Genomic DNA, 22,804 nt, shown 5'->3' with positions numbered 1-22,804 from the left:
AGGCCCCTAAGAATCTTCTCAAACTCTCCTCACAAGAGAGTCCCTCCATACCTGGTATCAGCCTAATGAACCTTCTCTGGACTGCCTGCAATATCTTTCCCTACGTAAAAGGCCCAAAAGTGTTCACAGTATTACAGCCATGGTCTGACCAACGTCTTGTATATTTTAGCAAAAAAATCTTTTATTCTCTCCTTACTATCTATTTACCTTTCTATATCCCTTTGCAGACTCTTTCCATCATCCTCACCATTTGTTTTTCATGGTGGATCAGTGGTGGGGCAGCACGGTGGCTCGGTTGTTAGCTCTGCTGCCTCACAGTTCAAAACCACCCTTGGGTGACTGTCTGTGTGGAGTTTGCATATTCTCCCCATGTTTGCGTAGGTTTCCTCCAGGTGCTCCTGTTTCCTTCCACAGTCCAACGATGTGCAGGTTAGGTGAATTAGCCGTGCTAAATTCCCCATAGTTATCAGGGATGTGTAGGTTAGATGCAGTAGTGATGGGAAATGCAGATTAATAGGGTAAGGGAATAGGTCTGGGTGGGATACTCTTCAGAGGATCAGTGTGGACTTGTTAGGCTGAATGGCCTGTTTCCACACTGTAGGGATTCTGTGATTCTCTGATTTTATTTGTGTGTCACTTATAAAAACAATCTTCTGACTCGGTTGTGATAGTGCTGCCACTATACAACAGCTGACATGAGAACACGGGGCAGTGCCAGTGTTTCCAAGGGTCGATGGTCTCTCTTTCCTATGACTGTCCGCTCATGCACAGTAACCAAGCTGCTCTGACGTCAGATGTGAGTTTAACGAGTCTATAACTCGGTTTTGCTTCTCTCTTACTCTTCTTGAAGAGAGCAATGGCAAATTTTTCATTCTATAGGAATAGTTCCTGAACTGAGACAACTTTGAAAGGTTATATTTAGAGAATCTACAAAATTTGCATCCATATCCATTTAAATCTGTGGTGGAATGCATTTAGTTTAGAGATTTAATTCCAATGTTTTCAAATTTTCTCTGGTCAAGCATTATCTCCATTTTTAATCCATCATGGCCTTGCTTTTCCCTGTCTCTGTTGTCCGTTCCAACCCCACAGCAGTTTGTGGATCTCCATACTGTGCGAATTCTGGCCTTTTCAATTGCTCCATCATTGAGTGCAGCGTCATCATCTGCCTCGACATTGACCTCTGGAGTTCAACCCTGTTTCCCTCAACCTCAACATCCTCCTCTAAGGTGCTCCTTACATTCTGCTTCATTAATCAAGCTTTCAGTCATATGGACTAAAATCTTGTGTAGTTCAGTATCAAGTTCATGATGCTCCTGTAAAGCACCTTGACATGTTTAAGTTACATTAAAATCACTGTATCAATGCTCGTCACTGTTAAGTTTGGTGAGTCCCTTTCCCTGATTCAATGCAGTATTAGCTTCCTTGTAATCTCTATCAAGCTGAACTCTTCCTTTATTGCAAATGCGGACGCAATAAATATTCAACACTTCCACCATTCCCTTACTTTCATTGAAATAGCACTATAATCAGCTTTCAAATGGAGGACATTACTTATACTACCTTTTTCTAATAAGGTAATAATCTTTTTGTGGTGAATATCATATCCTTTGCGCATTTATTTTGGTATTCCTTTTGTAGTGATTACTATCAACTTTATCACCTTTTCTTGTTTTTTGTATCTCTCCCAGATACCAGAATTTTAGTTTTGCAATTTGTATTTTATTCCATAGTTTGATATTGCCTCTCACGTCATTAGAAATCCATATTTCTTTTTGTTAGCAAATAAAGCCTTTGCTTGTTCGAAGTAAAAAGTTCTGCATCACAAATACTTTCTGTCTTCTGATTTTCTGTGGTTTACTGCAGCAGCAGATTTACCAGGTTATTGTGGACAGTCTTTGTCTCGACCTTTTGAAGCCATCCTTGGCTAAATCTAGAAACTTAGTCATTGCTTTGTGTTTCTCCTTTCCAAACATCAGGTTGGATTTGATCATATTATGGCCACTTTTAATTATGTGTTCACATTTCAACTAAACCTGTTGTAAAACCTAATATAGCATGTCTTCTTGGTTCTAGCACACATTGTTGCAATTAACTATCCTGAATACACTTAAGAAATTCACGACCTTTCTCTCACGTGGTAGCCTTACTCCAATCTATATACAACAGCTAAAAACTCTGAATAAAACCACCCTGTCTTTGCCTCATACTTGTCTGATCTCTCCATTGCAACATTCTATCATTTCTGAGCTGCTACTGGAGGCCTTTACACTAACCCCATAATCCTTTTCTATTTATTAATTCCATTTATAAAGCCACCACTGTCTACTGACCTCTCAGTATATTCTCTTCTCTCTTTACAGCTGTTTCATCCTATTTTTCTCATTTTTCTGTGCAGTTTATAAGCTGGTCTATTTGGTTTGCAATCCTGGTTTGGTGTGCAACCAATCTAATGGTCACCATGTCATTGCATACAAGTTGAATTTGTACTTGAATTGATTAAATTTGCTTCATATATTCAGTGTATACATATGTGATAAACACCACATTTAAGCCTCACATCCTAAATGATGTTTCTTCTCAAATGTTTCACTCTTCTTTTTATTTTATTGTCTAGTTGACAAATAAAGGATTGCTTCCCATCCTTCTGTAGTCAGCAAAGAAAAGGTATTTTATTAACATGTCATGCTATTTGCTATTACAGTTAATCAAGCACCAATTCTTCTGAAGGGTTCCAACCCCATTAAGTCTGCACCAACTAATTTGAAAGCTCACCCAATTGACAGCAGAAGGATCCGCCTGAATTGGACCCCTCCACCAGGCCAACCATCAGAATATAAGGTAATGGATCTCTGACAATCAACATCAGGCTTTCTGGCTAGGTTGTGAGCGCATTGATTTTGTGAAGTACTGGACACATCAATCATTGGGGAATACTCTACAGCAACAGAGTTGTTGACTCCTACATTAGGACTGAGAGTTCCAGAGACATTATTAAAGGAAATGATACAGAACATCCACATGGATAAATTCAATGGTAGGTTCGATCGCCTGAACCTTCTGGAATAATAAATTATATTGCCAGCTATAGCCTCTTACCCAAATCCTTTTCATAACTGTTACCCTTTGTTAGCTAGCTTAACAGCCTTTCTCTGTGGTGCCAAAGGCTGAAAGCTATGTTGAACTCACCATAAACAAATAACAAATAAACAGGATGAGGAATTTAAATTTTACACATGACATATTTTCTATTTCTCTCCAAAAGTTCCATATGAGACCCTGCTGAGGCTGAATGCTACTCTCCTGGTTTCACTCATTGAAGTTCCATGGTACATCCTACACATTTTTTTCTCTTGCGGTTCCATGGTACATCAGTATGGCTTCTCCACAACAACCCACTCCTCCTCAAGATTCAATGGTGTACCCCATATGAATAGGTTTATGTTTCCTGGTTTCTATCCAACACTGGTGCCTATTGAATCCCAGTAGAACATGACTGATGGCTCACGTTAAAGCACATGTCTCCTTCTCAAAAGATGTTGACAAGAGAAACTGTGATTATTCTCATTCAAGCAAAGAATGACTGTAAATTTTAATCTTAAATGGTGACTCAATGAAGGCTTTGATAAGATAGATAGGGAGAAACTGTTTCCACCAAGAGATGAGTCAACAAAGGGCACCAAATTAAGATATTTGACAGAAAAAGTCCTGGGAGGCAATGAGAATTATTTTTATGCATTGACCTTTAATGAGCTGGTACCTGAAAGGGTGAGGGGAGCAGATTCAATAATAGCCTCTAAAGGAAGTTTGGTAAATATTTGAAAAAGAAAGTTATGCCGGTCATTGGCAATAACTAGACAGTTTCTTCAAAAGGTCAGTGCATAAACAATGGGAAGAATTACCCCCTTCTCCACTCTGAGTCTATGCTATTCCCCTAACTGTGTGAACAGCTTGATTGCTGCTGTGATCAATTGAATAGCCAGCATTTTCAATGGGTTCCACGTAACAAGTTCATGAAAGATGTTTGAGTCTGGAGTCCAGGGAAGTAGCTAAGTGGATAATAAATTGGTTAACAGAAGAGAAGGCAGTGAGTTTAGGTAAAGGGTAGAGGATAGTAGAATGTGGTGCTCTACAACTGTCAGTACAGGGCCCACTGTTAGTTATAATTTACATTAAAAATTTAGACTTAAGTCAAAAACTGAACTCAATATGAAATTACTAATGATACTAAACTGGGGAAATGTTCTACAAAAAGCAATGAAAAATTAGAAAACATGAAGACTGAGTAGTTAAGGGACAAATAAACTTTGGCATAGACAATGATAAAGCGTTGCACTTCGGTAGGAAAACAGGAATGATATCTGTACCTTCGAAAATAAGTAATAAATGGGTAAAAAATCCAAGAGATCCAGGGATATGAGTATCGCAAGATACCGATTCAAAATACTGATACAGGTCAGCAAAGCAATTAAAAGTGCTAACAAAGCATTGGGATTTATTTCTGAGGGTACAGAATTCTAAAGTGAAACTATGCTCAGGTGTGTAGAATTGTATGGTCTCCATACCACAAAACATACAAGGCCTGGTGAATGTGAAAAGATTTACAATTGTGATATCAAAGCCAAGTGAGTGCAGTTATGTTTTTTTTATTTCTTGAGAAGTGACCTTTAAGTCTTTAGACCATCTTTAAAATGATAAATGAATAGAGGGGGAGAGAACTTTGCAAAATTACAGGATAGTCATTACTAAATCAAGACAGCATTAGGAACAGGTTTCTTTGCACAGAGAGTGTTTGAAGGTGACACTTGTAAACATAGAAAGTCATTTAGACAAATAAAAGGAGAGGAAAAACATGAAGGGAAGGGGAAGAAAAGATATATTGGAAGGTTGAGATGTGATAGAATGGGAAGAGACTTGTTTGGAACAATAACACCAACATAAAGTGGTCAGGCTGACTGCACTGTTTCTGTGCAGTTTCTTCTATACATTTATTTTCTAATTGTCAGCACCTTCTTCCCTGGGAAGTTGAATGGATTAGGTAAATTAACTAGACCTCTTTCATGTGCAGGTGACCTACTGGATTGAGGGGGATGAGAATTCTTCTCAGGTCATAAAAACGATGACTCCTTCTGCTGACCTGACCAATCTCTACCCATACTGTGACTACGAGATGAATGTCTGTGCCTATAACTCACAAGGTTTTGGGCCCTACTCAGACGTTGTTCAATGTCGCACACTTGAAGACTGTAAGTTACCTCGGAATTATTATTATTAAGGAAAAAAGAGCATGCATTTCTATCATTTCTTTCATGATCTTAGTCATCAAAGTGCTTTGATGCCAATAAAATCAGTCGTGATTTTAGAAATGTGGCTTCCAGCCTTTGCACAGCAAGTTCCCACACGCTGCAGTGTGAAATAACCAGTTTTAGTGATGTATGTTGAGGGATAAATATTAGACAGTACCTCTGGGGCATAACACCCCAGCTCTTCCTCAAAACAGTGGCCATTAGATGTTCCACAGTTGGGAGGGCAGTTAGGATCTCAGTTAGGCCCTCAGTTTAACATCACATCAGAAAGATAAAATTAACTCTTGGCCTGACTTTTATTTACCATTCAATTGGACATTACAAGGGGATTCTTTTGGCATACAGGAAATGATTATGTTTCTTGTAGATTCTGCACTGCCTGTGTGGGACAGGATAAAAGCTCTGCTGTGCAGTGTGGCAGATTTTCCTAAGACAAGAGTTACTGCTCTTTCCTCACAATCTACCAAGGGTGTGTATGTGTCTTGGCGTTTTCTGCTTCAGTCCCTTGCCTCTGTGTCTCTAATGTCAGCTCTAAAAACAAGTGCAAAGAGTTTCTGAATTTCATCATTATGTTAGGAATATTCATTCATCTCTTTATAGTTTCAATTGTATAGGATTTGGTTAGACTGCAGCTGGTATAGTGTATATAGTTTTGGTCTCCTTACCTGGCATGGCAAAACTGAGCTATGAGAAGAATTAGGCAAAAAGTGGCTGTATTCTCAGGAATTTTGAAGACAAGAGGTAATCTCGTTGAAAACTACAAAATACTTGAAGCAATAGCATGGGTAGGTGCAGATAGGATTTTTTTTCTGGCTGTGAAGTCTGGAAACAACTCAGAGGGTTATGTATCTTTAGAACCCTCCATCCCAGAGGGCTATGGAGTGTTTTTGATTAGAGATTGACTGACTGATTTCTAAATACCAGTGATGTAGAGGAATATGAACAGAAAGCAGGAAACACCAGCAGTGCTTCACCTGGAAGCTCACTGAAGATGTTACCTAGTATGGTGACAAAATTTCTGAAAACGAACCTTCCAGCTCAGCGAGCAAACCTATATTCAGAACCTCAATCTGGGTTATAAATCTTCTCAAAACTCACTAAGAGGAATATGTAGACAGTATGGGAGAAAGACTCTGAAATAGATGATCAGCCATGATCATACTGAATGGCGGAATAGGTTTAATAAGCTGAATGGCTTCCCATTTACCCCCCTCACCCCGTAAGCCAAATTTCCCTCCCATCCATTGGTCCCCCAGCAACGTTAACCATTAATCCTCCATCTCATTTTCCTTCTGCTCCCTTTCTTACTCTGTCCAACCTCATCTAACTCTTGATTCCTCATCCCCTTTAAAGTTCTGGCTACTCAACTTTCCTTCTTCATCCTGTGACATCTAATATTATAAATTGTGTCTCCTCACTGGCTATTGTGCACTCCCTTTTAAGATAACTAGCAAGAGCATCTCAAAGTTGTACCTTCAACCTCTCTGTTGTGTCTAATTAAATGTGCAGTTGTGCTTACAATGTTCAGATCACAATCTGGAAAACCATAACCATGGCAACTCTTACTTTGTCTTAAGACTTTTTTTTAATTTATTCATGGATTGTGAGTGTCATTAAGGGCAGCATTTAAACCCAGCCTTAAATTCTATTAAAAAACTGTTGGTGAGCTTTTTCATGAGTTGCTGTAGTTTATGAGGTAAGAGGCATTCCCAACATACTGTTAGGGTGGGGGCTCCAGTATTTTGAGCCAGTATTGATGAGGTAATGGAAATACACTTGCACATCAGAATAGTGTGTGACTTGGTGGAGAAGATGGTCTTTCTATACATCTGCTCCCTTTGTTCATCCAGGTGGTACAGATCACAGCTTTGCAAAGTGCAATCAAAAAGCGTTGAAGGGTTTCACAGTGCAGTATATGGATTGAACACACTGCTGCCTCTATACATCACTGGTGAAGGGAGGGAATGTTGAAGTTGGTGAATGGGGTGTCAATTGAGTGGGCTGCTTTGATCTGGATGATGTCAAGCTTCTTGATCTGTTGTTGGAGCTGCACTTAGCATTCCATTACACTTGTAGATAGTGGACAGTCATTGGGGAGTACAATATGAGGAAAACTTACACTGATAGTCTTATTGTTCCTTTTAGTACCAAATCAGCCAGGAAGATTGGCGTTCAATGTCATTTCACCAACCGTGACACAACTGAGCTGGGCTGAACCTTCGGAAACCAATGGGGAAATTACAGAGTATGAAGTCACTTACACTGTGGTGACTGATGAGAATCGTAAGTACCTCTCAAAACAGGGAAACACTCCAAACATATATTCAGAAGTAAACGCATACTCAAATTTCTAGGTGCCTCGTGATGAGTGGGTCTGGGCTTTGCACACTTTCATGAAACATTCAGTGTGCATTTCTATCCACTGTGACCCTGAGCAACAGGACAGGCTAGAACACCTGTGTTTCTGATTGGTCTATTTACTGTGTGTTGACAGAGCCCATTGGACCTAAAAAGACAGTGAAAATTGATAAGCCAAAGAAGCGGATGGTAATGATCGAGAATCTGAAAGCGGAGCAGCCATATCTGTACACAGTACGAGCCAAGAATGGTGCTGGTTGGGGACCAGTCCGAGAAGCCACAATGAACCTCTCCACGCAGCCAAAACGACCAATGTCCAGTAAGTGAAGGGTCCCACGGAGAGTATTAAACACTCGGTCACAGAATCATCACACACAGCAGGGAGATAATGGACACTAGATCCCACTGAGTGATATTGCCAAGTGCCTCCTTGTGTGTGAGGTAATCTCAACTCACAGTAAGAAACAGATCCAATTCTTGCAGTGAATCGTCATTCAGCCCATAAGCCAGCAGCCATTCCCCACATCTGTTCATCACAGACAAAGAACCACCTTCTTGCATTCACTGAAATCTGCCTTGACACAACTTGAGAAGGTGGGGCCACCTTCCCTCTAAATTCTGACCAGTCTTTCTCACAACCTCTGCCTCTTGATCAGGTGTTTGAGTCTTCACCCATCCCCATTGGGAGCCACCACTCCCTGCCCACCCACACTACAGATATCACAGAAAAAACATTGTAATTTAGAAGGAAGGATATTTTAGCCACTTTTAATATATATTATCTTGGATACTGCTGTAAACATAAAATCCCGTGCAGGCACTGACAGCCATGGATGCTGTCTGTAATGCAGCCATACAGGTTGATTATCACACAGTAAGAGCAGGAGAGTCTCCTGGTCAGAAATGCTTGATGTAGCAATGCCCCTTAAGCTATGACTTCAGTCCAGCTACGTGTTGTACAAAATGAAAGCCCATACTGTGTCTGCCTCATTTTCATTGAACATGGGAAACCTGTAATTCTTCCCAATGAACAAGAGAGAGCCAGTGAAGTGAAATGGCATAGTTCTGTGCTGTGATGCTACGCACAAAATTGTCTGATGCTGATAATTCTGAAAATACATTTTAAGATTCAAAATTACATTTGCCAATTGTATTTGTTCCAAAACTAAAACGAGAAATTCTTCTAAAGGCTTGTGGCCATAATATTGAACATCTCTGCCAAAGTGAAGCAAGGAATCTGTTTAATTTTCTGTCTTTGCCATCCACAGTTCCCATCATTCCAGATGTTCCAATTATTGACGCTGAAGCACACGATGAGTATGAGAACTTCCTGATGTACAGCTCTGATGTAATGCGATCACCCAGACCGAGCACTTCTGATGACATAGGTATGACTTTCATTCCCAGCACCTGTCTGCTTTAACAAAATCACATTACAACCAGCAGTGTCAAGACCAGGCCACAAATAAATCTGGACAAGGAAAATACATCAAGTCTATCCCATACATGGCTGTTCTATCATGGACACCCACTACTTGACATTTGTACTTCCCTACTTTAAGCAATAATGGATCCTCCTCCTCTTCAAATCTGTAACAGACACTCTTCAACTTTTAATGTTTATACAGTTTGAAATCCCAACCACTAAAGTCACGTTCCATTTATGTACAGTCTAAATCTCCCTAAGGATAACATTTCTCTTTTCTATTTATCATTTATGTACAGAGAAAGGTGTGCATTCAGAATATTTAACCATTGTTCCAGAATTTCTGCTCCAATAATATTCACAGTGTATGTATCAGACCCCCGATCAGATCCCCAGAAAGTAATCTTTCAATACACTTTCACTGTAAAAACATTTCCCATTCACTACTCATCTTTTTCTTATACTGTTAAGGATATTCATTGATACTGTACTATATCACCTCCGTCACGATATCCCAAAGCCATTTCAATATGAAATATTATTTTTGGAAGTGTGGTCACTTGTTACATCATCTGGGCTGAACCAGTTCTCAATCCATTTAAACAAATTTGTAAATTCTAAAAGCATTAACCTTTCCACTGATTTGATGAAATTAATCAAATTATTTCTTAAAAATCTACATAGACTTCTCTCAATTACCCTATCTTCAGCTGAGTTTCCCACTCCGAGAATTTTCATAGGTTCGTAAGATACAATCTGTTGCTTCTCTACACATAGCCGGTTGCTTCCGAGGACATATTTGAATCTTTGTTGTTAGCTTTCTGGTGAAGGAACTCCAGAATTTCTCCATTCTGGTTTTGAGACAAACCTGTAATTCTCAGCTTTGGATCCTATTCCCATGGAGGAATTGACATTCCATCTTCCTCCAGTGTCAGTCTCTGATCCAAAGCTTAACTAGAACTCTCCAATCCAAGCTGCATCCGAACTCACCTGGGAGCCTGGTGTGTGTTCAGTGCTTCTTGTTTCAAGTTTACACATTCTCCATTAACTGTTACACGAGCTCAGGATCTCTCAGTTCAATCATTCTGGCTGACTCCAGCCTTTTGTGAAACTTTACATATCCCTGTCCAGAGCCAGATTGGAACAGTTTGACCCATTTATCTTCAACATACCCATTCTTTGATTTTCTTGTGTTTTTTGCAATTTTGGAACTTATTGAGACCTTCAGTGATTTATGACCCTCTTTTTCTTATTCCTTTAGCTACTTGAAGTAAGATCGTAATTTTTTTCCTAACAACCTGAGAAACTCAGGAGGCTTACGCTATTGCAGGGCTCTAAAATTCTTGCTCTTATCTACGAACCCTCTTGACAGCCATGCTGCATTCTGCTACTGTAACCTGCTCCGACTTCATACCTCGACTGATGCCTTCCCTCCTCTGTGTCTCCACTCTCTCTGCTCTGTTTCTGGTGGCACAGTTTTTTACCACCTTGGAATTCTTAATTCCATCAACTTTCTCAAAAACATCTTTAACACTTACCCATGTTATTTATCATTTACCACATACTCCATTCCCATCCTGCCAACAGATACTGGATCTTTCAGTTGCCAACAATGATGTTGATAATCCTTGTGCTAATATTGCTGTTGACGATGATGGTTAAGTACCTGGCATTTTCCTCATCACTCCTTGTAGTCTGCTACTTTAAAGTTTACAAGATTCGTTTCCTGAGTTCCAAGCAGAAAAAAAATGGTCCTGTTAATATTCCCACAACTTGCAATCTTTTCCTTAGCAGATACATTTTTTTAAAAAACAAGCTCCCTTGTACAGATGATAGCAGTGCTGGCTATCAGCAAAGTGTTAAACAAGAGCCCTCTGCCCGTCTCTTTAGTAAAAATTATTTCTTGGAATATGGGTGTCACTAGTAAGGTCAGCATTTGTTGTCACTCCCTAATTACCTTTAAACTGAGTGCCTTGTTGTGCCATTGCAGCCGACAGTTTGGAGTCAGCCACACTGCCACAAGTCTGGAGCCACAGGCAGGGCCACATAAGCACGGCAGATTTCCTTCCTGAAAGGATATTTGTGAACCAGATTTGTTTTTACAATAATTGATGATTCATAGTCCCTGTTGCCAATATTGAATTTCAAACTCAGATTTTACTATTGAATTTAAATGTAATTTAGACTCATGACTCGAGAGCATTAGCCTTAGCCTCTGGATTAATATCCAATATCATCATCACTAATACACTTTGACAGAGACTTCTCCTGGTGTTCTGGCCAACATTCCTCCTTTAAGTGGCACCATGAAAACAGATACATTTTCTGCTCATGGATCTCATTTGTTGTATCAACAACAAGGGCATCAAGCACCAAACTCAGTGCTAATTGGTTGCATGTTTCAACATTAGACTTTTTGAAAAATAATTAATTAAATGTGGGATGTTGCTGAGATAGCTTGAAGGAATAACATAGTGTTATGATATTTGTAAATTTCTTTTTTCTTTCAAGCTTACTTCTCTGGGGGGAGTCTGCTCTACAATCCTAATAGGCATAGGCCTTGCTTGGATCTTTTGACAGCTAATATATATTATCTGGTGTTATGTTAATTGTCCAACTTAAAGAGCTTGCTATTTTCAATTTTATCCATAATCCTTCTATGTTAAAGACTTGTATCATGCCAGCATTTTTTGAAGTGGAACCTTCTAGCATCAATCCCTAATTTGCTTCTTGCTCTTGGAGCTTGTACTTCTCAAGTGGTTTCAGTTTGAAGTCACGTTTGTGTTTACTTTATTGTGCAGTTCATTACATGCCTTCTACAAGGTCAGCTCTCAGCTTTCTTCCTTTCTCACTTGGGATTAAGGTTATGATTCCTCTCTGCATCATTTCTAGCATTTGAATATCTCTTTTGTATTTTTATTTAACCTGAAATGGCCATAGTAGTTAAGGTACAGTCCGAGCAGAGCTCTGGACAGGCTGACCCAGAGCTCCCCAGTCTTGCACAGCACCATATTGATCACAGGGTTCAGTTCCTTGTTTGTGAATTACAATACAGCTCAAGAGCAGAGCACAACAACTATTCCATTTATGTAACACTTTAACACAACCAAACTTCATGAGGCATTTCACAGAGAGTTATTGATTTTAAATTCATCACTGAATCACAAAATGAGCCATCTGGACAGATGATTAAAAGCTTGCTCAAGGATCTACATTTGGAGGGGAAGGGCAGTACTTAAGGAGAGGGTAATTAACTGGCATAGAGCCCAGAAAGGGGTGGCTACATGGCTCAGTGGTTAGCACTGCTGCCTCACAGCATGAGGGATTCCAGCTTCAGATAACAGTCTGTGTGGAGTTTGCACATTCTCCTTGTGTCTGTGTGGGTTTTCTCCGGGTGCTCCGGTTTCCTCTCACAATACAAAGATGTGCAGTTAGGTGAATTGGCCATGCTAAATTACACATAGTATCCAGCGATATGTAGGTTAGTTGCATTAGTCAGGGAAAATGTAGAGTAATAGGGTAGGGCACATTGACTAGGAGAAACGAGGAAAGTGGCAGAGCCAACTGAACACATGTCAACCACCTTTGTGATAAAAATTACCTACAATTCCTCACATTATTGGACACGAGGTTGGAGGAGCAGGGGAGAGTACTTCAAAATGGATTTGATATAACAGCTTAGGTGTCTTGACAGAGTAGTTGCTGAGAGGTTGCTTCTTTTGTTTCTAGACTGTTCCAAAGAGAAAAAGTAAGAACTAGAAACAGGAGTAGGCTGTTGCTCCAGCATTTAATACTAAGTGAGACAAGTCATGACCATATTAAATGGCTTGAAGGCTGAATTGCCTACTCCTGTTCCCATTTCTAATGTACCCCTTGTGGAAGAGTCTAGGAACTGAGGGCATAATCTCACAGTAAGTGGTCATCCATTTAAGGCAGAGCTGAAAAAGAATGTCTTCCCTCAGAGGAAAGTAAATCTATGGAATTCTTTACCGCAAAGTGCTGTAGAGGCTGGGTCATTAAGGATGTTCAAAGCTGAGATAGACAAATTTTTAATTAATAAGGGAATCAAGAGTTATGGGGAAAAGGCAAGAAAGTGCATACAGCCTTATCAGGTCAGCCATTATCTCACTGAATGATGGAACAGACTTAATGAGCCTAATGGCCTGCTTCTGCTCCTATGTTTATGGCCTTATAGAAGTGAAACTAGGGGTTATTTTTACATTCCAGGGCAACCATTTTCAACAGTTTACTTTAAGCAGTGGAGTGCAGAGCCTGATGGTTCAAACAGATATGGGAATGGATGGTTAAGACAGTTGTTCATCATTGACATCCCAACCTGGGAACTGAATATTCTTTCAAAAATTCTGAGAGTTGGCTCAGTTTATTCCTTGGACAAAGTAGTCACTTGTGAGTTTAACAGTTTGCATTGAGCTTTGCTGTCCAGGTAATTGGAACCGTCTAAAAACACTGAGGCTCCTTGTTCTGACTCATCAGAATTCCTATTTAAAAAAATCTTCAAATTTCCAGATACTTCCTTCACCAGTTCCCGGTTTTATCATCCCTGGAATCACCACAGCTTTAAATTTTAATAGTATCTCTGGTACTAAGTTTTGCTACATTACTTTGCAAGTGAACAATCTGATTAGAATGACACTTTCTCAAAGAATCAAGGTGGTTGTTTAAGTAGGTTCTGAATATATGTTAATGCCTGTTTCTAATCTTCATATTTATTCCTCATAATTGATTCTATTAACATAGACTGTACTGAAGCAAAATAACTGGGGGTCAGTGGTGACCTTGCAAAGAAGCAAAATGCTATGAATATTATAAATCAGAACTAAAAGCAGAAAGTGCTGGAAATAGTCTGTACGTCTGACAGTCTATGTGGAGAAACAGAATTAACATTTCAGCTTAATGGTCCTTCATCACTCTGCTTCTTCCGCAGATACTGCCAGACATGATGAGTATTTCCAGCACTGTCTGTTGCTATTTCAGTCATTACCTGGCTTTGTTATCCTTCTTCTTGAAATGGATAACATTCCTGATGAAGGGCTTATGCTCGAAACGTCGAATTCCCTATTCCTGAGATGCTGCCTGGCCTGCTGTGCTTTGACCGGCAACACATTTTCAGCTGTGATCTCCAGCATCTGCAGACCTCATTTTTTACTCGATGGATAACATATTACCTATATGGAATGTACACAGGCTTCCTCATTTATTGCCTCCTTCATAATGACCATTGATCCTTCTTAATTCTGAGTATTTGGGGTCATGCATATGTAGGAAGGTGTACATGTGTACATGTGTATGTGCGCAGTCATGTGCATGCATTCCTGTATGTATAGATATATGTGTGTACACATGCCATGCAGTTCTGTGTAGTAATTAGGTGCCTCTCTCTATTTAAGTCAGTCTGTTGAGTGTTTCCAATCTGACATAGGTAGGTTGGATTTGTTGGTGTGGCCTTGCTGGGCTGATACTGAACCATTTTCTGGGATTATATACCAATACGAGTCATTAACTTGTTCTGCAAGGCTCCAAATGGCAACATGTCCAACTGCTGGGCGATGGTTTCGATGGGCGGAGGGTAACGTGGCAGCTACCGGTGGAAGTGATACCCCGCCTTTCCTGTAGCTCTTCCCTGACGCATGCTTCCTCAGACATTGAGAGCCTCCTCTCCGAAGACACTGAGTATTCAGACACCATGAGGAGGAAGGCTACGCCCCAACCACGGGAAGGTCAAGGTGAAGATCTCACAATGCTTCTTTCATTAACATATTTGTATTTCTGCACAAACTTCTCAGTGATCTGGGAAACCTGCCTCCCACCTTTACTGGGTATAATCCTGTTAACTGAACAGAAATGCATGCTGAAGGGGTTAGCAATCTGTTAGCACTTTATGCATGCTGATGGGGTCAGTTATTTCATATTGTGCAAATGCAAATGTGGCATCTCGTACCAAATAGACATTGTTACTGCTGCTTGCATAGTGCAAGCTACATAGAGAGTCTTGGGAGGCAGGAACTGCAGCCTCTGAATAAATATTGTGAGGCAGAAGGGCTGACATCAACTCCTAGTGGGAGCGGATGGCAATCCCATATGGGAGGGTCCGGGTGGTAATCTTTAACAGCTGGTCATCTGCCCCAGAGAGAAACCAATAACTGTCGGTTGGCAGCCAGAAGAGTGGTAGTGATCACCGAGTAGTTTGGAGGCAGCAAGATTGGGCTGGTGGCAGTGAGGTAGGTGAAAGGACAGGCTAGAAGAAGGAAACTGCTGCGAGGATCCTGTGACTGCGTAAGTTAGTTTAGTTTAGTTGTATTGCCCAGAAGAGCACTCCTGCCCTGATTTTTAAGTTGACTCCAGTGTTGTTTTACCTGACAGTGTAGGAGGGACATGCAGGTGACCCATGTGTGGCATTTGCCAACAGGAATGAGAAACTGATGGTTCAAGTGGCAAATGGAGCCACACTCTTTCTCACTGATCAGGAAGAGTCAAATTCACCTGGGTGTGACTTTTGAGATTCAAGTGGCTATTGTTATCTGGAAATATACTTGACAACACATGTAAGGTCTTGCCTTATTAATACAGTTGTAAAGCATTTATTAAAATGCAAAGTAAATGTTTGTAGCCAGAGATGTACCTCAATAATCAATATCCTTAGGCAACCAGGCCTACTCCTCTCTGCAGGTTTTCCTCTGTCAGAAATACTTTGCCAGTTTACAGGCTTTCTTCATTCTGTGTTAGCTGTTGTGCTACCTCTTTGTTTAGGTTGCCATGTTCTTTGCACAACAGTGCACAGTGTGTACACTTCAAAAGTGCTTCGTTTGCTGGGACAATCTTTGGCAAGGCCTGAGGTTGTGGAAGATGCTATGTAAAATGCAAGGTTTCTTTTTCTTTACTTTTCCTCCTGTCTATATGGTGAGATTTCATTGTTGGCACTTTCCAAACCCACAGCCACTTCCATTTGTAAGTTCAAGGGCAGTAGATCCATGGGCATACTGCGCTCCAAGTCATTCGCCATGTCCTGACTTGGAAATATATCATCGTTCCTTCAGTGTTGCTAGGCCAAAAGTCTTGGAATTCCCTCCCTAACTACATTTTGGGTCTCCCTACACCATTTGGATGCTGCATTCAAGAAGAAAGCTCACCACCACTTTCTCAAGGGATTGAGAATTAGTGATCGCCAATAAATACTGGTCCAGCCAGTGACACCTACACCCCAAAAATGTATTTTTTTAAAAAACATGCCTAGAAGGATAATTGAGAATTAAATAAGGTGGTCTGAGCACTGTATGTTGTAAGCAGTTTGCCCAGCATGACTCCCAACCTTAACTCATGTCGACGGTGAACGAAGTGGACTGTGCTTCTTTAGTGCAATCTCATTAGCCCTAGTTGTTGAATTTTCTTTCCTGTTTTTCCCCTCTTTTGAGTGAAAGGAGAGTTTGATGCCACATCGTCAGTTTGATTGGTGTTTGCGCACATTTAGCAATGTGTCTACACTCCGATCCATGGCCTAATCTCTCAAAGTCAGCAAGTTCACTCTTCCTCCCACTGTCCTGTCCTCCCAAATCATGAGAGTCCAATGTTACCATCCTCCAGTGGAACAGCGAGTTCCAACTCTGAAAACACAAACTGCAAAGGCCTTTGTGATAATAGGTTTTCACTAAGTTTAGAAAAGGCATTGGCACAAGGTTTACCTCTTCGTAGCCCTCACTTTGCAGTAGTGTGGGGTGCCCACGTGCTGGTGCAGTGACTTTGATGCTGGGTGGATATTTGCTGATGCCTGCTCCTGGGTAGAATTTGGAATTTCTTTACTGAACACATCTTTTCTTTCCCCCACAGATATGTCGATGAATGGGAAATGGGAGATGAACTCTCTCTTCCCAGGCAGTGCCAACAGCACCCTCAGTAGGAGCACCACCACCAACTACAACCACCAATACACCAGGTTGATAGAAGACTCTCCCATGTCCTCAAAGACTCACACTACCATGATGTTGGGACAGGGTCAGTATGAACTTTGCCAGTGTGTAACCCACTGTGTGTTGAATTCCTCTCATTTCTATCTTCTAACTCACAGAGATGGGCATCACTCACAAACTAAACCAAGTCCACAGCTAAAGTGTAACATAACTCATGCTGACTTCTGGAATTTGATTTGTTGTAACTTTTGAAAGAAAGCTAATGTAAATGAATCATTTATGTAAGAACTCCATACATTTTACATTCTAAAGACATTGACTTTTGCCGCCTCATAAATAATGAGCAGGCATTCACCCAGTGCCTTCCACACCAACTTTGCATTCCATAGCTACTGGGTTTGCTGAGACATAAGTCTGTTGATATATGCAGTGTTACTGTGTGGAGTAAAGTATATGCCAGCTCCCCTCCAGACCATTATTCGTATGTGAATCCCAGCAGTTAATCCTGGCTGTACATTCAACCCGGGCAGGCATCAGCCAACATCCATATGAGTATACCTTCTGTCACTGGTTAAACCTGAGTTTAGAGTATGTGACAGACTATGGTCATTACACTTCAAAAAGTGTCAAGACTGGAGTGGTTACAAGAGACTTTTACCAGGAATTAAAGGATTTCAGTTATAAAACTGGGATTGTTCTCCTTGAAGCAGAAAAAAGATGGGGAGATGCGAGGTGAGCAAAATTATGAAGGATGTTGACACAGTGTTTTAGGGAGAAGGGTATTGCCTCCTGAAGGAGGCAAATTTGGAGGACTAGAGAGAAAGAGATGAGGAGTGGGTCTAATTGGATTACTTCCAAAGAGCCAGCACTACCAAGACAGGCAAAATAGCTTCCTTCTGTGCTGTGTTATCCTGCAGTGTGATCAGGAGCTGGAACTCTGGTAGATATTACCCTCCCATGGATAGGAAACAGGCACCTGAGCCAATTGCACTGTACTAGTGTGCAGAGAAATGCTTCCTCACCTGACTCTCTGGTGTTGGAAAAGCATGTAAGGCTCCACTATATACATAAATACCTAGGAAATGCTAAATAAGAGATGAATAAGCTATCCTGTCTATCCTCACACAGTCACAATGCCTTAACGGCATTGATTACAACACTGTCAAGATTCTCAGGATCATTTCATCTCCAGGAAAATACAAACAACAGATAAAAAGCCAAATTTTAAAAAATAAAGTCTGTAAGATCCCATTCTGACACTAACCCAGAAAATCACATCCTATGGAATTTAACAAGTCAGAAAGTAGTTAACACCTTTATATCTGTATACAATACTAGTAAATCCAGACACCACGCATTGACAGTTCTGCTTTTCCAGCATCTCTACTGGATTGGGTGGCTGAACACAGCTGATGGAGATAATATGCAACCAATGTTACATGTTACATCAGCCCTGAGCCTTTCTTGGCCTTTCTCCTCCAAACACCATACCTGTGAGGTGTTAGTGCCAGTCAGTAGTTCCAGCATGCTACCTCTCTATACTTTCACTCAATGGCTGTTTGTCAGAAGACTCTTCTCTTGACCTCCATTCCCATTTTCTAAGTACATTTTTAATATCCCCTGTCTGTAGCAACTGCATTTCAGTTTATCCAGTTCAAAGCAATGGCCAACTAAATGTTTGAAAGTTACAATTCTGTGAAGTCACAAGGAGCTGGTTTGGCACCAATCAAATATCGTGGCTCACTGTTGACAGCCCATTACCCACCTATTCCCCACCCCTGGGGAATCATCACTCAGCTTCCTTCCACTCCCCTGCCCCACATTACAGCCACAGACCTGTGGGCTGACTTATCAATGGAGCCAGATGGAATGGGAATGGTCCTGACTAGCACATTCAATTCCAAAGAGACTTGACACTGACTTCAACTCAGGCCTCAGGCCTAAATCGTCTGGCATGCAAAGAAATTGATTTGAGGGCAAATCAAAATGCTCAGTTTGTTTATATGAGGCTTGAATTTTTCTAAATGGGCTATCCTGTCGACTCATGAAACAAAATATCTAAACCTAGGATATTTTCAGTGACAGCAAGGGTGGTAGAAGTCTGGAACTGTCTCTGAAATAACTCCGGAGACACCAGTATCCCATCACCAAGTCATCCTTTGTTCACACATGGAGAATCCTTGACACTTATCCAGCTCCCTCAGAGCTAGCTCTCAGACTGAACAAAATAAATGGACATTCTCATTTTATTTTTTTCCCTTCTTTCTTTTATTACCCCCACACTCCTGCCTAATTGCGGTAGTGCTTATTTTCCCCCTGCACCCATGTTTGTGTGTGCAAGTGTGAGACACAGCAAAAGACACAAGGTGCACGAATCTTTATTCAATTTCCACCACCAGGAAGAAAGGAAACACCCGAGTGGCCAGTGACAAGCAGTGCCCTTCACATCAAAGGGTAATGCTGTGTGATCAAACAGTGAACAGGAGGGCAGGGATTAAATCAAAGTAAGAGTTGGAGGTAGAAATAATGCACTCCACTCCCTGCGGCACCCACCCCTCCCTGAACAACTCCAGGGTGTTGGTGGAGACCGCATGCTCCTTCTCTAAGGACACACAGGCTCTAACATAACCCCGGAAGAGGGGCAGGACATTCTTGTTTATTTATTTTTTTCTTCAAGGAGGAGAGTCCTTGCACGCACACACTGATCCAGCTCCCTCAGAGGCAGGTCTCAGAGTGAGCAGAACCTCCGACACTCCTACTTTTTTTCTTCTTTTTTTCTTTTTTTTTAAACCCCCACATTACCGCCTAACTGCGGTAGTGTTCATTTTTTCCCCAGCACCCATGGTGTGTGTGTGCAGCTGAGAGACACAGTGAGAGACACAAAGTGTACAAATCTTTATTCAATTTCCACCACCAGGAAGATAGGAAAACACCCGAGTGATCAGTGAGAAGCAGTGCCCTTCACATCAAAGGGCAATGCTGTGTGATCAAAACAGTGAAGGGGAGGGCAGGGATTATATCAAAATAGAGTTGGAGGGGGAAATAATGCACTCCACTCCCTGCGGCGCTCGCCTCTCCCTGAACAACTCCAGGGTGTTGGTGGACACCGCATGCTCCTTCTCCAAGGATACCCGGGCCCTAACATAACTGCGGAAGAGGGGCAGGACATTCTTGTTTATATCTGTCAGCCAGGGCACCCTAATTGGATCAGAGAACTCCTATTCTCCACCTGGCTGACCTCATTATAATCACCGCATCCCTCCCCCTCTGAGTTCAAGGATATAAGCTGGGTTTTTTTATGTAGCACCCCCTGGAGTGTTTTAACACTGGGTCAGGTTCCTCCAATTCTGCCTCTGATATGGGTAGTGTGTAACACACAGTAGCTCACCTCCTATGCCAGAGTGTCATCTTCAGGCCACAAAGCCATCAAGGTGGCAACATCTGCCATGTCCACCTCAGATTTGAAGGTATCTTCAATGATTGTTGGAGAGGGAAACTCCAGTTTCTGAATGGTTGGAAAGGCTGTCAAGGAGTCAGGCATGTGTTGCTCCCATACTAAGTTACTGGTCCTAGGAAAGACCTAAGCTCCGGTACAGACATGGGAACTGGGGAACCTTTGACCGGCCTCACATTTTCTTCCAACAGAGGTAACATTTATGAATCACTTGGGATGCCTGAAAGACACACTTTTCCTTTCTAAGGGGTATACTCACCTGGGAGAAACGTCTAAGGACTAAATCCAATTTCTCTAAGTGATTGATTCTTATTGGTCTTCACTGTTAGTAGCACGTCACCTAGATAAATGGCAACCTAGGAGAGACCTTGTAAAATGTTCTCCATCGTCTGCTGAAAAATTGCACAGGCTGACAATACCCAAAACGGCAGTCTCGTATATTGATACAAACCCTTATGTATGTGAATTGTAGCATACTACTGGGAATCAATTTACTTTTCTGCCTATCTTGTTTCATTTGCAAATTTAGCAACCTTACCTTCATCCTCTTGATTCGATATCATTTATGTAAATTGTTTAAATATGAACCAATTTGAATCCGAAACTGCATCAGAATCTCAAATGAATCTAAATCAATCTGAATTGGCATAATTCCCAATGTGAACCTGAATCAATCTGAATTGCAATCATTTGGAATATGAATCTTAATCAATCTGAACCGGAATCATTCTGAATGTGATTCTGAATCAATAGGAGTCAGAATCTCAATCGGAATCTCAATCATTTTGAATATGGATTGGAATGTAAAATATTCTGAATGTGGATGTAATAATTTTGATTAAGAATCAGAGTTTATGGAAATGAGGTCTAACCATGTAGAACCACCTCCAGGTTCTCAAGAGCAGCATTTATATCCTCAGATTCAGTGCGTCTCCTCCCTCCAATCACCTGCTGTATGTTCGTGTAGTTCACCCCTTTCTTTCCATACATTCGTGATTCTGCATAAATAAGCATCCATCAGGAACTCAGAACAACATGCCTGGAGCAGTCTGTACCTCAACCTCAATTAACCAAGTTTTTTGGGGCAAAGGGCACTGGGCAGGCCCTGCAGAATCATGGAATTTTTCCCTAGTCAACCTGCAATTGCTCCCACACACTGAGTCCAGATTTTAGTGGCAGGATCAAATGAGTCAAGCTTCCCAAATAACGAGTTGACACCAGAAATGCTTACCCCAACTCAAAGACAACTGTTGCAAGCACATTTCTTCAGGAGCATGGTTTTCTCTTGTCTCCACTGAAATAACTCCACAAATGGTCAGTATTCCAATTTCATTTACATATAGAGAGTCCTTGACACTGATCCAGCTTCCTCAGAACCAGCTCTCAGAGTCAGCAGGAAGTCTGATACTCCTGTTCTTATCAGTCAGCCAGGGCTCCCTGATTGGAGCTATTAATCTGGTCCAATCAGGGAACTCATATTCTATGAGCTCTATCTGGCTGACCTTGTTAAAATTACTAGTCTTCCTCAAAAACATTTGAGACAGAGGATTAATTGAAAATTTCAAAACTCCTGTTGATTGTTTTGTTTGTCAAGTGGTTTATGGATAACAGAACCATGTTGGGCAAATGGAGTTAAGATACAGACTGGTCATGGTCGAACTGCATGACAATACAGGCTCAAGGGTCTGCATGGCTTTGCTCCTGATCTTGTAAATGCTCAGATTCTAACTTGAAGTGAGTTAGTTAATCTCAGGTGGATAGCTATCAGGGTGTGCCCGGAACTAAGGAGGGGCCAAGATCCTGATTGCAAGCGAATGAAAAGTTGCAGTGTCTATCTGACATCGGGTTTCAGAGTCAATCATACAGGAAGGACAACCACAAGGCAGAAACTGTGAAACTGTACCCCAGCCAATTGCAGTACTGGTTGGAAATCTTGGTCAATTGAGGTAGAGGTACAGACTGCTCCAGTCATGTTGTTCTGAGTCCCTGATAGATGTTTGTTTGTGCAGAATCACGAATGTACGGAAAGGAAGGAGTTAACTACACGAACATTGGAGGGAGGAGACGCACTGAATCTGAGGATATAAATGCTGCTCTTGAGAACCTGGAGATGGTTCTACATGGTTAGACCTCGTTTCCATAAACTCTGATTCTTAATCACAATTATTACATCCACATTCAGAATAATTCACATTCCAGTCCATTTTCAAAATGATTGAGATTCCGACTCAGATTAATTCAGGATCACATTCAGAATGATTCCGGTTCAGATTGATTAAGATTCATATTCCAAATGATTGCAATTCAGATTGATTCAGGTTCACATAATTCATAATTC

General features: G+C 41.1%; 1 protein-coding gene across 3 annotated transcripts in view; it reads left to right on the top strand.

Annotated features, from left to right (window-relative positions):
• itgb4 (integrin, beta 4) overlaps positions 1–22,804 on the top strand; it is a 133,297-nt gene that overhangs the window by 87,979 nt on the left and 22,514 nt on the right. Inside the window, exons 30-37 of one of the 3 annotated variants that reach the window (XM_060844379.1) lie at positions 2,705–2,841; positions 5,069–5,246; positions 7,452–7,589; positions 7,801–7,983; positions 8,933–9,052; positions 14,625–14,834; positions 16,933–17,097; positions 22,476–22,589. In XM_060844379.1, the coding sequence (XP_060700362.1) occupies positions 2,705–2,841; positions 5,069–5,246; positions 7,452–7,589; positions 7,801–7,983; positions 8,933–9,052; positions 14,625–14,834; positions 16,933–17,097; positions 22,476–22,589 (1,245 nt within the window). The remainder of the gene's footprint in view (positions 1–2,704; positions 2,842–5,068; positions 5,247–7,451; positions 7,590–7,800; positions 7,984–8,932; positions 9,053–14,624; positions 14,835–16,932; positions 17,098–22,475; positions 22,590–22,804) is intronic. The other 2 variants (XM_060844380.1, XM_060844381.1) reach the window with 2 other exon arrangements.

The sequence above is a fragment of the Hemiscyllium ocellatum genome, chromosome 25 (assembly GCF_020745735.1).
Source record: "Hemiscyllium ocellatum isolate sHemOce1 chromosome 25, sHemOce1.pat.X.cur, whole genome shotgun sequence".
Lineage (NCBI taxonomy): Eukaryota > Metazoa > Chordata > Chondrichthyes > Orectolobiformes > Hemiscylliidae > Hemiscyllium > Hemiscyllium ocellatum.
Note: the sequence above shows the minus strand (reverse complement) of the source record. Positions and strands in the feature narration are given on the sequence as shown.